Source organism: Centropristis striata, chromosome 12 (genome assembly GCF_030273125.1).
Source record: "Centropristis striata isolate RG_2023a ecotype Rhode Island chromosome 12, C.striata_1.0, whole genome shotgun sequence".
Lineage (NCBI taxonomy): Eukaryota > Metazoa > Chordata > Actinopteri > Perciformes > Serranidae > Centropristis > Centropristis striata.
The window spans coordinates 26,084,709-26,099,344 of record NC_081528.1 but is presented as its reverse complement, the minus strand read 5'-3'; the positions used below and the strand labels follow the sequence as shown (position 1 = coordinate 26,099,344).

The 14,636-nt window shown below is 41.1% G+C and overlaps 1 protein-coding gene across 2 annotated transcripts; it reads left to right on the top strand.

Annotated features, from left to right (window-relative positions):
- Nucleotides 1–404: 404 nt before the first annotated feature.
- zgc:66447 (SLAIN motif-containing protein-like) lies at nucleotides 405–14,439 on the top strand. 2 transcript variants are annotated; one of them, XM_059346527.1, is made up of 9 exons: nucleotides 405–687; nucleotides 1,254–1,924; nucleotides 5,485–5,621; nucleotides 8,180–8,302; nucleotides 10,618–10,758; nucleotides 11,012–11,341; nucleotides 11,490–11,633; nucleotides 13,009–13,294; nucleotides 13,421–14,439. In XM_059346527.1, exons 2-9 carry the CDS (start codon nucleotides 1,263–1,265, stop codon nucleotides 13,473–13,475), a joined length of 1,878 nt encoding a protein of 625 aa, XP_059202510.1. In that variant the 5' UTR covers nucleotides 405–687; nucleotides 1,254–1,262; the 3' UTR covers nucleotides 13,476–14,439. The 2 variants fall into 2 exon arrangements, with proteins under 2 accessions (XP_059202510.1, XP_059202509.1); XM_059346526.1 differs by having other exon boundaries at nucleotides 10,615–10,758.
- The last annotated feature ends 197 nt before the right edge of the window (nucleotides 14,440–14,636 follow it).

Here is a 14,636-nt window from a genome sequence, read left to right as displayed (position 1 = left end):
TGGGTCATATGATAAACTTCATTCCATTTTTTGCATTACTGCTAGAGAAACTGTCACACTTATTTTGTATATGACTTGCTTTCATTGCTTAGCTGGTCTGTTCTCTTGTCATAATAATTTATATTGTATTGTTGACCCTATGTCAACCTACAAATTATTAATAAAACTTGAAATTTAAACTTAATTTAAAGCATTTTTTTAGTCAACTCAAGTATTATCCAGGAACTCATTTCAGTTTTTAATGTGTGTGTCTAATAGCATCATTGTGTAAACAGCGACACCCAATGGCTGCAATATAGATTACAAAAAGATGTTGTTGCAGTACCACATCTCTCCCATACGAGGCGCCAAATAACAGAGAAAACCCCATAGGGGGAGGGGCGAGAGCCGCTGCTGCTGCAGGTCTGTTCACTGGGCTAACTAAAGTCCATCAACAAGCTAGTTAGCAGTGAGCGATATGATGGACGCTACCAGTGATGCCAGAGCAAAAAGAAAACATGGACTAGCTAAATGAGGTTTATTCTGGCACATTGACAATCAATATCTAGCGGAGGACCGTTTCAGATAGTTGTAATTAGCTGCTTCATTCATGCGGTCGCTGGTCCTCCGTGGAGTTTGAGCTCTGAGTGGCGGTAAGCTCAGTTACCAGCTCGCTGAGACAACTGGGACAACACGGCTCACTCACCGGTAAGGTTGTTTTGCTGTTAGCATGCTAGCCGAGCTAACAATTACCAATGCTAAAAATATACACGTTTGACTTATTATACTACAGTAACATTGCTGCAGCCTCACAGCTTGCACGTAGATTTAATGGTGTACATCATCTCCTTGTTGCTAGCTTCTTGCAGCGGTAATTACGTCTGCAGAGTTAGCAACGTTACGACCAGATAAAAGTGATCGGCGTCATGTAAATACTGGTGGTTGTTAGCTGTAATCGGCTAGTTTATGTACACGTAGTGCATTGATGCCAGGAGTATTTTATACGACTATGACCCAAAGCTTTGCATGTGACTGAACTAGCTATAAATATTATTGTTGAATATGTTTAATGGTGTTTATTGAATACTGTTGTTACCATGTGTTGAATTGCTGTTGTATTACTGGTAGTGTCCATTCAGTAATGACTTAGTTAGCAACATAACGTGAGCTTAGTAGTTCAATCAAGCTTGTGCAAACGCGTTTATATGTATACTGCTTTGTATTGTCATCATGTAAGTTATAACTTTACTTTCTACTATAACTGTTCCCAATAGAGCAGGAGCATGGTGGTCCCGGACAGTGCCAGCGTGGTCCCCCAGGCTGACAATGGCAGTCCAACTGGCCTCATGGAGAGCTCCGAGCCCGGGTGTGAGGAGAAGGAAGAGGTGGATCAGGACCTGGCAGGGGTGGAGCTTGAGGAGGTCCGAAAGCTGCAGGAGCTTGTTCGTAGGTTGGAGGTCCAGAATGAGACCCTGCGCAACAGAGGGAGCAAGACTATCATTCACAGAGGGGCCAGCAGCAACAGCAACCTCACAGCTGCTGGCAATATCAACGAGAGACTGACTTGTGACGAGGTGACCAACTCCCACCTCAGATTGGAGCACAGCGACAAGCTGGGCAGCACAGACTTTGAGCTGTCACCCACTCAGGGCAGCAGCAGTGGTGAAGACATGTCTCCTCTGCCAGTGGCCAACAGGCTGGAGGAAGAGGATGATGATGAAGAAGAGGTAGATGAGGAGGATCATGGTCCATGTGGAGGCTTTCTCACCTTGACCTGCAGCAACGGCGCAGGGCAGTCCCAGACCCCAGAGAGCCCCTCTCAAGAAAGTTATGAGTCAGAGACACTTGCAGAGAGCGACTCAGGGGTGGACCAAACTGCACTGGATGAGGTGGATGTCCTAGATTTGGAGGATGAGTGTGCAGAAGTAGAGGATGACGACAGTTGGTATGTTTTATTATCTCTGTTAACTTATACTTTGATAGCCTCCTTTTTATTACACTTGTTTAGGTTAGGGCATTTCTGGACAAATCAGTGGGCCACATCTCAACATTAGCAGATGTGAGAGAGAAAACAAGTGAAACATCTAGCATGTATATATGAGTTGCCTTCAGGGAAGTTAGTTTTCAGCAACACAGGCCACAGCAATGCCACAGATTAAGTCTGCATTTTACATTGGCCCGTGTATAGGTAGAAGATCCCCTTCAGCCAGATGAGTCACTTGTGCTTTTTCATCTTAACCTCTGATTTAAAAGTGTGTTGATCCCCCACAGGAAGTGACTGTGCACTGAACTGCAGCATAGGTTATTTGGATTTAAAATTAGACTAACTACATGGCCGAGAAAGAAACTGCATTTTCCTCCCTCATCCACAGGATCAAGGAGAATATTTTATTGCATAGACAAAGCTTTGCTTAACTGTGGGCAAGCATTTCAACTACTAACTATTTACTATAATACTGTCATTTGGAGAAAATGATAAGTGATGGAGAAAAAAGATAGAAGAATGACAATGGAGTGAAGATGAGGAGATGGTAAATGAAAGGGCAGGCAGCTGGAGTGAATAAGCTCATAGGTAGTTGATGTGAATACAAAAATGAGAGTTGTTGTCTCTTAAACTTCACTCTGAGCTCACTGACCTAGGTACATAACAGGTGCGACCCATCTGCCTGTTTGACCTGTTTGACAGGTTAGTGTGAACACAAAGCTTTTTTTTATTCACTCCTGTCTGAAGATGCAATGATTATTCGACTAAGCAAGTAGCCATTCGATGTAAAAGTAATCACCTACTAGTTTGATAATCAATTGATGTTATTTTTCATGCAAGTATAGGAGAAAATGCTGTTTTCACCCCTGAAGTATGGAGATTTATATCATATCAAATTTAATAACTTTGGCTTTTGCACTGATGAAGCAAGACATTTATTATAGACATCACCTTGGACTTTGAGAATCTGGGATTGACATCTTTCACTATTTTCTGACATTTTATACACCAATCAACTATTCAGCTAATCAAGAAAAAAATCAGCAGATTAATAGATAATTTTTTTAACTTTCAGTCCTACACCTGTCAAGGTGTTTTGTTGCAGTGTTTCAAGGAGAAATGTTATTTCAGACATTATTATACTAATAATTGCCATTATTGTTAACCCGGCATAGCTCAACATCCACTAAACCGTGTTATACAATGGACTAAAGGTCAACTAAGCCATCTGCATGAGTTCATTTCTGAATGCAGCTCAGGTCGAAGCTTGAAAAAACAAGGTTTGTTTTAGAAAAGTTGAACTTTGCTCATTTCCTCCAAATTGATTGACAGAATATAATGACCCAAAAGGACCAATGATAGAGGATTAATAACTAATAATCCATTTTAATTTTAATGCCACAGTTCAGTCTAGACATGTTTGTTTATGCTGTGCCTAAAACAGGTAGCATATTGTGTCCCTGATGGCTACTCCAGCAGCTTAACAGCCAGACCATTCACGACTTATTTTCAGTTTCACATCATTAGCCATACCATATGTGCTTTGTGAGGTTATCATAGCCAAAACATCCAGTAATCCAACTACGACATAATCTGATCTGCTCTGGGCTGAATGCAGCCGCATGGCTAAACTGCTTTGGGTGAGATTGCTCAGCATGTGATCAGAGGGCCCCCCTGTGTGACCAGACGGCCACACGGTCAGAAACACTGGAGAACAACTGCAGGTTGTCTTGTGTTTTAAAAAAAAATATATATATATATTCTTTGGATAAAATCTGTACATGAGAAAAAAGTGTCAGTGGCAGAGTATCTACACTCTAAATTATAGTTCTCAGATTGGATTAGACTAGACAGGCAATGTTTTACTCCCACTAGTCAATTGCCATGTGAATGTTCATCATGTTTTCAAATTATAGCCATTTTCCTGTTGGACCTTTTTGAAAATGACTCAACAAACGGGGTCTCAGGCCTATTAGATTAGACACACACACTGACCTAAAATCCAAACCTTTGAACTTGCAGCTGTACGCTCCTCTCACTAACAGTCACGCAGAATAACCCTGAATTTGCATTTAATTTTTTTTGCGTCGAGAAAAGGCATCTAACCTGCTTCAGTGATACTGCTCCTGGCTATGGTGACATGACACCGCTTGCTTATATAATGCAAGGAACAACCGTTTTCGTATAAAGTATTAGATTACTATAAGCTTCATTTGAAATTATTACTGCAAAAGTACAGGTTTATACAGATATTGATGTATTGATGTCGACTTAATCCACAAATGGTGCTGTCCTTATGTCAGATAGGCCTAATTATTATTTTAGAGGTAGGTTTTTAATAATTCTGACCTGTTTTTTTTTTTTTTAGCAGTTATGCAAATGGACCTATGTTTTCAAACCTGTGCCTTGCATGAATGGCAACAGCCAGGTGCTAACCTGTGACCGAAACTCAACCAGAACGCGCATCTTTATTCCACATCAAACACAAGGACTGTGTGTGAAAAAGGCAGCTCCTGCTCACACACATACACACACACACACAGAAGCTGTGCTCTCTGGCAGGATGTGACCTGAATATTGCTCTATGTATTGTTGCTCATTCCAGTGGGAAATGAGTCCTTTTGTGTTTGCCCAATGGGAAGATGATTTGTAGTTGATTGGTCCAGAACCAGTCCGTCCGGGCCTTTTGTGTATCCGACTCGGAGGATCAGCCCATGTGACCGCCAGTTCAAAGCTTGTGGTGAACTAAATGGCTGTTTGCTGTCACTGGGGCAACATTGGACACGTCTCAGAGGGGGCATCGGAAACACCAAGTCCAAGTGTTGGTCTCAGATAAAAACACACTGTGGCTGAGTGTTTAAATGTAATAGGTTATGTCTGTGGAAGTTAAATGCACAGCTGTTTCCAAATATAACACTACAAATATAAATTGCATGTGTTTTCAGATTTAGTCCAAGTGTGGCCTTTCGTCATTACAGGATGAGCTTCATGTGTTAGGCAGATGTAGATGAGACACATGTGGGTGTTTATCTCAGCAGTAATGTTTGAGAACTGGGTTGAAGCGGTCATGAGGATGTTCACAGATGCATTACTTACTGTTTGATCTAATTACATCATTCACTCAACAGTTTGATTGTTTGTTTGATGTGGGATCTTTGTTGCTTCACTTTGTCCTTTTCAGTGATCGGGCATTAATTCTGCCTGGGCTCAGTCACGCCTATGTTGAACATTGTGAGAAACATTCTTACTGTGCATGGCATGCTCAGTACTATTAAGTGCATACCGTACAGGCCAATGGTTCTCGATAATCTCCAGCCTGTGTTTATTCAAATCTTTTGCTCGGTAGTTACTGGCGCTTTTGACAAGCATGTTTAATAAAAAGTAGATTAGGCTTACTTCTTCAGCCCCTAAGCTGCCTTTTCCCTACCACAGTTTTCTCATCTATGTATTACTCTCCCAATCCCCTTCATGTCTTGTCATTGCCTCTGGTTCCCTTAGCAACAGTTTCTTCTTCTCTACAGGTTGTATGTGTCTCCAAAAAAGCAAGTAGCAGATCAAGGCCCAGAGTCTCCATTGAAGTGGTGTCGGCAGGCTCTTGACCATCGCAGCCCAGAGACAGAAATAGCTTGTCGGACCCTGATCAACCGCTTGGACCAGAGTATGTAAAACACATACATACATTCTTACATTAAATTTGTAAATGTCTGAACAAAAGTATTTCCCCCTCCACATTTTAATGCTTTCGCTGAGAATATTGATCTGTCAGTCCATTAGAAATGCTAAGCAGCAACAGCTTTCAAAATAAGAAACACATTTTTGTATCTGAAGGTCTTTGAGTCACATGTGCCTCAGAGGTGGTTGGCCTAAATCAAGATTAAGGCACCTAATTCAGCACAGGGAGACAGTCTTACCTCCCTCTGTGAATGGGCTGCTTTCTTATTTACTGCTCAGCTCCATTGTGCATGTGCACAGATCTGTGTGTGTTTTAGTTGTATGACAAAGCCAGAACGCTCACAGCACATGGTGTGTGCGTCTCTACGTGCAGACAGAAGTTTGTGTCTGATCCAACAGGCTCCATATATTATTTACCCCGCTCGCAGCTCCTACTTCCTGCACACTCAACAACAGAGCTATTCACACCGGGGCTGAATGACTACATGAAGTCACAGGCTGGGTTGGATTACCTTCCCCCCTGGGTCAGCTCTCTTTTTTTTAAAACGGCAGCACCGAGCCATGAAACTGCCTGTTGCTGTACAGACTATGGGGTTAGTAGTAAAGGTGATTAAATAAGTAAAAACAACAAAATATGTTGCGTAAAATAAAGGTTTGTATACAGGGTTTGTTCTCAAAGCAGGTGGATGTGAAAATAATCTCACACAAGCACACACTGATCACCAAACTGTCAACTTATTGTGTATTACTGTAGATACAGCAGGTTTATACTGTATTAAAACGTTTCTCCTTCAGTTTATGTAATCCCTGCAGCATCTGCAGGCACATATGTTGATAAATGTGCAGCCTCTGACACCCCTTTTCTATTAGCTTTGGCTCTTGAGACAGTTTTGTTGAGTATTCTTGAAACCTTGGTGGTGTTTTGAAACCAGCCCATGTTTCCACCAGTTTTAAAAACAAAAAAAACCCTACAAAACCATTGTAATCAAGGATGTGTCATCAATGGAGAGCATTGCAAAATGTACAACGGCAATAGCCAAGATGGCAGATCATGTTGATTACCACAACAATTAATGATACCACAGCATGCTTTTCCAACAATGTTTTATTTTTATTCTTTATTTAAAAGCATTTCACATATGTGCGTGCATGCACAAGCACCTGCACAGAAATGCGTTCCACAAATAAAACAGAGTAACCTTGGCGTCTCACAGTAAAAAAAGAAAAAGTTGACATGGAATGGTGACTTTTTAACAAGACAATCAAGCGCAAGGCAGACGTAACCTTTTTTCACTAAATAAGAAAAAAAAGAACCGAAAACCTCAAAAACACTATATTTCATTTTATTTGTTTTGATTTTATTGTATTTTGTGTTTTAAAAAAATGGAAAAGTGAGATAATAATTGGAGTTTTTACTTTTCTTTACTGCTGTATTTGACTTACTCCACATTAACATAGTCTTATCATAATGTATTCTTACCAGTAGCAGCTCAAAACCATGTATTTACTGCATTTAATAAAGCAATGATATTAATATTAATTATGTTCAGTATTGGTCCGACCCTCTGCAACCTTCGCAGTATCCCATTGCCCCGTTGGAAAATTAATTACCCACCCCTGCTGTAGAATATGACATGACCACTAATATCTTCACAGGTTGTATTTTTGATCAGTGTAAACCAACTTTTTTTCTGTTCCAGCTGGGAAACAGCTTCTCAGGTTCTGAACCAATTAATTTTTGGTCAGAGTGCTCCGAACAAAATAATGTGTGCAAACTGGAAAAAAAACTTGTTCCATGTTGGCTTTAAAGGGATATGACTGGAGATCGCATTGTGCTTACCTTCACTGAACCACATGAAAATGACACCAGGCTGCTGCAAAATAACCACACACTTCTACACAAATCAGACTGAACTGCTATTTTCTGTCAGAATATGGGAGACATCAAATTACTGTTTTTTATGTGATGTAATCATTTGCAACAGGAAACTCAGTACAATTCTCAATTTTAGTGTAAGATTTGTGCAATAACATTAACTCCATCACCAAACACTTTCACAAATATTATTTGTATCTAACATAATAGCTGTTAAACTAGCCCCGCCATGTGCCTCTGGCTGGAGAGTTATGGTCCTCTGTGTTCACATTGTGGCGCTTTGTGTCCAGACAACAGCATCATTTCCTGGAGGCCCCACCCTTCATCTGTGGAGCTGTTGTTGTCATGTTTCATGGTTGATGGCTCAGCTGTTGTGACCGCTGACTGTATTTATTAATCACCACACCCTCCTATCTATATTCATATTCACCCTGTCCTTTGGCCCTTTGCACTGCTGCGACTACGAGAACCAAAATAGCAAGTGGAAGTTGGCACCCAAAACCTGCATTCCATTTAAAATGGGCCCCTTAATATCATTTACATTGTTCCCAACCATATTGTTGTGATGTATGATATTCTTTGAAAGCTCTCTCTTCATGTCATCCCTGTTTAAAGTGTGTATAATCTTCTCTGAGAATATCTAATCTCTCCTCTCCTGTCCCCTGCAGCATCTCGGTGGAGGAACATGTACAGTAGCCCATCAGCAGAGGCAGGCTCGGCAGGCTCAGGCCTGATCTCTCCTGGGTACCACAAATCAACTAACAAATCCCTACTAACCTGTGGCAGCTCAGGTATGGCATGACATTAACACACTGTGCTCCTTATTTTCTGCTCAACACTCAACAGTGGGATTGACGTCAGTTATTGGAAGGATGTAGGTCAGTTGATCTGTGTGTGCACTAATGCATCAAAAATGTGTCCCCTCTGGGATCTGAATGGTAATTTTTAAAGACTATTCTAGCATTTTTGCATGTGTTGCCCAATTTACTTACTTACTGTGTCACATATACTTCACATTGCTATTGACCATTTAAAAAAAACAACTTAATTTAAGTTTTCTAAATTGATAAGTCATCTACCAGGCAGCCATCATTTACCATTTATTTTATTACTTTGCTAAATTCAACGGATTTTCCTGCCAAGCATTTTTAAAATTCGGCCACATTATTATTATTATTATTATTATTATTATTGTTATGTTACTTTTAACAGACACAATATTATCTATGATTATTTGTCTGTACAGAACATGATGGCTTTTCTATGATTGTTGTATTGAAAATAAATGGAAAAGAATGTGTCCCTGGCAGACAGAAAAACACAGCTGTAACACTGGTATATTTTGGGAGATGGTCAGTAATTATGTAAGTATATGTGGTTTGCACTTCAGGGGATGAAAATACTGGTATATTGAAGGCATTGCTAACCTGTGTGCAATGTATAATTCTTGTGATCTTGACTTTGTGGTGAATATTACAGTTTTTTTGCACTTATGTTATTCCTCACACACCTGGCCCGTCACTGTGCAGAGACCAACAGTGCTGATGTTGTTATGAATACCCTGTAAATAACCAATCTCTGCATGAACTTGTAAATGCTTGGCTTGTGGGCGGTGACCCAATCTAATCCCAGACTTTTTTTTTTACATAACCAATTGCCCCTGGATGATGTTGTCATTTCCTATTTGTCTCTGTTTGAGAGTTAGGGCTGTGTCAGGCAGACAGGCCTGGCAGGGGAACTTTGCATACAGCTTTCCTGGGCATCATCAGCAGACAGTCGTTTCTAGACTACTGCTGCTGGACAAGTGAAGTCAGAGTAGAGAGGCGTGTTATTTTAAGTTGAGCACATGCAATCGTTATTCAACAACTTCTTTACAATAAATCTTGAATATTGTCTCGGTCAGCCTGAAAACTTGTGTAAAATGTGTATCCACCTGGTCAATATTTAACTTAATGATGAGTTTGTCCTGATACAAGCAACACTATGTGACCTGAGGTGGAGTGAGTTATACCTCACACACCTCCAGCAGATTGTGACTGATTGAGCTTCTGTTCTCAAAGAGTTCCAAAAATAAAATAAAACTTTTTTAATCGACGCTGTGGTCTGGTACTCAGCTTAATTGCCTTGAGGCAATAATAAACTGTATGAACCTGATCAATCAGTTCTTGTTCTCTAGTAAGCAGAGTCTAACAGATCCCGTTGGCATCAAATCCTTTGTAATGGGTTCAGTTACCACATTGCCAATGGCCTAAAATCTGTCATATTTATGTCCCCTATCTCGTGAAAGGGACAGCACTTAGGCCTCATATCAAATTTGGTTTGAAAAGTAGTTGATAGATTTTCCCGTGGCTGTGGAGTGTCAGGTTTAAACCAAAGACTAAGAGAAGAACACGTATTCACTGTGACAACACCCGTTGGTTTGTGGACTATTGGTGCCATCTTGGTTTTTTTTGGAACCAGATGTGAATATATTTTAACAGGAGGTTGGAGCTTCAGGAGACACCAAGTTATGAGTTAACAGAAGCACTAGCTACCTCGGTTGGCAAGGTGCATCAGTTAGACTTGAGACTAGTGATTGAGACCATAAACTAATAAGGAAAATATTCACTGAAGTAATAAATCAAGTGAACAGTAGGGTATTTTTTTCATTGACTTTCATGCTATTTGACTGCCTTTTGCAGCCAGTGAGGTTGCCCCCTGCTGGCCATTAGAACATATTGACTTTTCATTCTTCTGCTTGGTTTAAACCTGGCACCATTGTTATGCACAACGGAGGCAAAAATCTATCCTTGCTTATTTGTACAGATAATCCATGCAAAAGGATTATTTTTGAAAATAACAAATCAAAATATGTATTTTAGCGTTTCAAATGAGTGTGCAGCGCCGTTGTTCTTTCTAATCTTGAAAGTCCGGAAGCCATTATAATACTGGTTGCCTGGCCTTTATTTGTTTAGACCACTTGGTAAATATTTCTGTTCCAGCTTTTACTTGTGAATTTGAAGTAATTCTCCTGAGCAGAAGTGGAAATTACTGTGTTATCATTGTTATCTTTTAAGTGTGAGGTGCAGCTTGTTGTAACAGGTATCCCACTGTGTTTTTACAGCAGGTGTCACAACCATGCATTCAGCCCTGAGCTCGCAGTCCTCCATAGACAGCGAGCTCAGCACATCAGATGACTCAATCTCTATGGGCTACAAGCTGCAGGATCTCACTGATGTGCAGATCATGGCTCGCCTGCAGGAAGAGAGTAAGTAGAGGTGTTGTTTACATGGTGTGCTGGACATTACATGCCATTGTTTACTACTACTTAGGACAGCTGATGATGATAGAGACTAGAACCAGCATAGTCAGCCTTACAGCAAACATTTTCTTACACTTCTGCAGATCAGAAAGATATTTTGAAGCTTTTATATGAATCTGTACATGCATGCAAGTGTATTTGCATCGCTCCCTGTATGGTATATGCAGTTTCCTTTCTAACTTTATATTTTTGGTGTCAGGTCTGAGGCAGGATTATGCTTCCAGCTCAGCATCTGCATCGCGCCGCAGTTCCACGGCCTCTCTTCAGTCCCTGCGCCGGGGTGGCACCTACAGCGATCAAGAATTCGACAGCTACAGCCTGGAGGACGAAGAGGATGAGTTCTGCTCCATGCCCCAACGACGACATCGCTTCACACCCTCACCCTTAGGCTCACCCAGGTGCCTGTCTCCCTCCACCTCCAACCACGGTCAGGAATACAGCAGCCGACTCGGGGCCCCACGCACAAGAGCACCCAGACGATCTCTTCAGGGCCCCAGTGCAGAGCTGCTGAAATTTGCCAAGAGTGAAGGTATGCTGTTGCAAGTAATAAGTCAACACTTAAACATCGCTAGGTCTCAAAGAAGATCCAAGTGACCATCACAGAGATTGTTGTTGTACCAAAGCTGTGATGATACACATGCTGTTGTTGTAAATGTGTTATGTATGTGTGGTTCCAGAAGAGTTGAGGCACAGCATGCCTAATCTGGCCCCCCGCACCAGCCTACGTTCCCTGGAAGCAGTCAGAAACAGCCGCAGCATGGAGGCTAACCTCCAGAGCTCTGGCAACCGCATGTCCCATCTGACTCACTCCCCCTCCACAGGTAACCCTCCCCTCTTCACCTGGTCCTCACCAGTCCACTAATACAATGGCACCTGCATTTGCCTTGCATATAGCCCTTTGTGGTGTCACTTATCCTACCACCTTACATCCTCGATCCTCTGCATGAACCACAGGTTTGATCAATATTTAGGACAATTCTTCTTAAAGGTACACTGTGTAATTTTTGTCCACAACTAGCGCTGTGGAGTAAGGGTTTATTAATGTAAATGGGCTCCCATTTTCCTTAAATCTTGCACAGGGACACAGATATGGGTGACTTGTTACATCTTCTAGCAATGGTTTGACATTAGTCCACTGATCTACAGATGACAAGAATGTGCCAAGAAACACACAAAATGACTGGATTGTGTAGTTAACATTACTTTTTTAAAAGTTGCTTTTAAGTGTTTTTGTGACTTTTTATTGATTGCAATGTACCAAAAGAACAACCAACATGGACAAAACCACACAGCCTGGTTAGAATTTATCTGAACACACCCAGCTATTTTATGGCATTGTGTTAACATGGCATTTCCTCTCATCTGATATGGGTAAGTGCAAATTCCCTAAGCAAACTCTAGATAGCATATGGATCTACACCAGCACAGCGGAGGTGATTTACTTTACACATGGTAGCTTAACATCCGTCATATAAAAGCAATTAAGTCAAAGGTGAGCTGTTCAAAACCATGTCCCTGGGTTAATTTACTTTTCAAGTAATTCTTGGATTCTGATATATGCATTTAGCTTTGGGGAGTGACAATGAATGTAGAAACCGAAATGTTTTTGGTTTACCAGGGAACTTAAACAGAAGAAAACTAAATAAAAGTTGTCTGAAGGCATGTGCATTTGCTACATTTCCACCAAAAAGTATCATCCAGTAACAAACAAAAGAAAATCCATGAGAGAGCAAAATGTTTTAAAAACATAAAAAAAGAACAACAAAAAAATAAATGCTGAAAAAGCAACTTGACACAAAAAGCACATATTGGTCAGATATATCAAAACTGATGTATTAATCTAACCCTAACAGTCTGCTGACCCTTACAACAAACTCCTACTATAAAGGGTTACGACTGTTTATAGGAGCCCTACTCCTTCCCTCACCACTCATCCTCCCTGACATCCTTCAAGTGATGTACAGGTAACTCTCCATTCAATCACCTGCTACATCATTAGTCCACTACTTTGCTCCATCTTTCTCTTCTCAGGCTTTCCTACAACTCCTACACACCACCAATGGGGTTTGGATTTCAACCACAGCATATTTATTTTTTATATATTTACTTATACTTTATACTTATATTTACACGGCCTGTATGAGTGAAATAGCTGGTCGTAATTCTATTATACCACTGTGCCTTTCTTCCCTCAAGGTATGGCTTGTAGTCGAATGCGTAGCAGTGGCCAGTCACCTCTCTCCCTGCGCACTCCAGTTAAAGCCGTCACTCCTGTGGGCTCCATGGCAGCTGGTCGTCAGCCTTCAAGAGGTCTGCCCGTTGTCCAAACAGCGCCCGCAGGAGGGGGCCGCAGGGTCCAGTCCCCAGGCTCTGCCAATGGTGGAGCCTACATACCTGGGAGAGCCTCCACTGGGGCGGGGCGGGCTGGCGTGGGCCGAGGACAGGCATCTACAAGGAGTAAACTTTCACAGCCCTCCAGGAGGTGAGTTCTTAAATATAAAGCTGTTAAGGAATGTTAGAAAATTAAAAAAAGTTTCCTTTTTAAGGATAGCATTTGTTTTTATGCTTCTTCTGTAAATGAAGACTAACTTATTTTTTTTATTGGCAGGTCTTTGGGCATGACCAAAATATCAGATGAATCCTGGAAAGATGGGTGCTACTGAGTCTGGTTGGTGATGAAGGATGTTCACTGCTGCAACCCTCACCTGAAATCTCCCCAATACCTCTCATAGTACAAAGAACACAGCCACTGTGTCCACAGACGTGTCGTACAACCTTTCGGTCTCCCATTTCAGACTGGAGCGCTGGGCTGCACTGGAATCGTAGTCATCCCTTTCCCTCGCATGAAACATTGTCAACCCACACAGAGAAGCTGTGTAGGCAAACAAGAAGGCACACATGCACACTCCACTTGTGATATGGACCAACTCTGAGCTTCCAGAAGATTTGTTTGTGTCAATTTTACTTATTTTTCTATGGTAATTGTGAGAAACTGCTGGAATACTAAGGGTTGTATTACTATTCTGTTGATGTAATTGATATGAAGACATTTTAAATGAAGATATTGGTGGTTTGTTCATTTTCTGTGTGAATTCCTACTAGATGAAGGTGCTGAGTGTTGCATGCTTGTTTTGTTTTTTTTCTCCTTATCATCATCGTGTTAACTGCAAAATGACAAATCTTCCATGTGTCCCACAATGATTTTTGTGTGAATTTATGAATGTTTGATTGGTTCATTGTGAAACTATCTTTAGATTTGTGTTGTATTTGTGTTTTGCTCTTTGCTTACACAGCAATGCAACTCCTGTAAACCACACTGCCCTTATAAATAATACAAAAAAGGAAATATATGGTTCGTGCCAAGGTGCATTTCAGCTGCAACACTCTTTCTAATTACAGAAGAACCTTGAATCAATAAAAATACTGTTATGGTACTGTATTTTGCAGGAATTTGTACTGCATATCTATAGGTTGTTTCGAGCGTGCTTTTGGATACCACTGTTATGAAGAAAACGTTTATGCACGAAGGCCTTGTGCCTTAGACAGCTATGCACCCTCAAGCAGAGTGCCTCTGACAATTAGGAGCTGTAATAAAAACGAATAATAAACTATACCCTGAAACTATCATTGACGCATTTCTGTTTTTATTATACAAATCCATGCATGCCAAGTCGAGGTCTGTTTGCATCGCAGGATAATTAGTCACAGTGCAACCCATCCGCAGCAGCAGTACCGTTCGCATCTCCCGGATGTTTTCCTGGCTGCGTGACTAAACGTCTCACAAATGAGTGCGTAACGCTACCCAGCCCTTATGACAAAATGGC

Excerpts from the sequence above, each read along its gene's own strand:
- zgc:66447 (XM_059346526.1), top strand. The coding sequence starts at position 1,263 with ATGGTGGTCCCGGACAGTGCCAGCGTGGTCCCCCAGGCTGACAATGGC. Across the intron at positions 11,342-11,489 it reads GAAATTTGCCAAGAGTGAAG|AAGAGTTGAGGCACAGCATG; the intron begins GTATGCTGTTGC and ends GTGTGGTTCCAG. Across the intron at positions 13,295-13,420 it reads CTTTCACAGCCCTCCAGGAG|GTCTTTGGGCATGACCAAAA; the intron begins GTGAGTTCTTAA and ends TTTTATTGGCAG.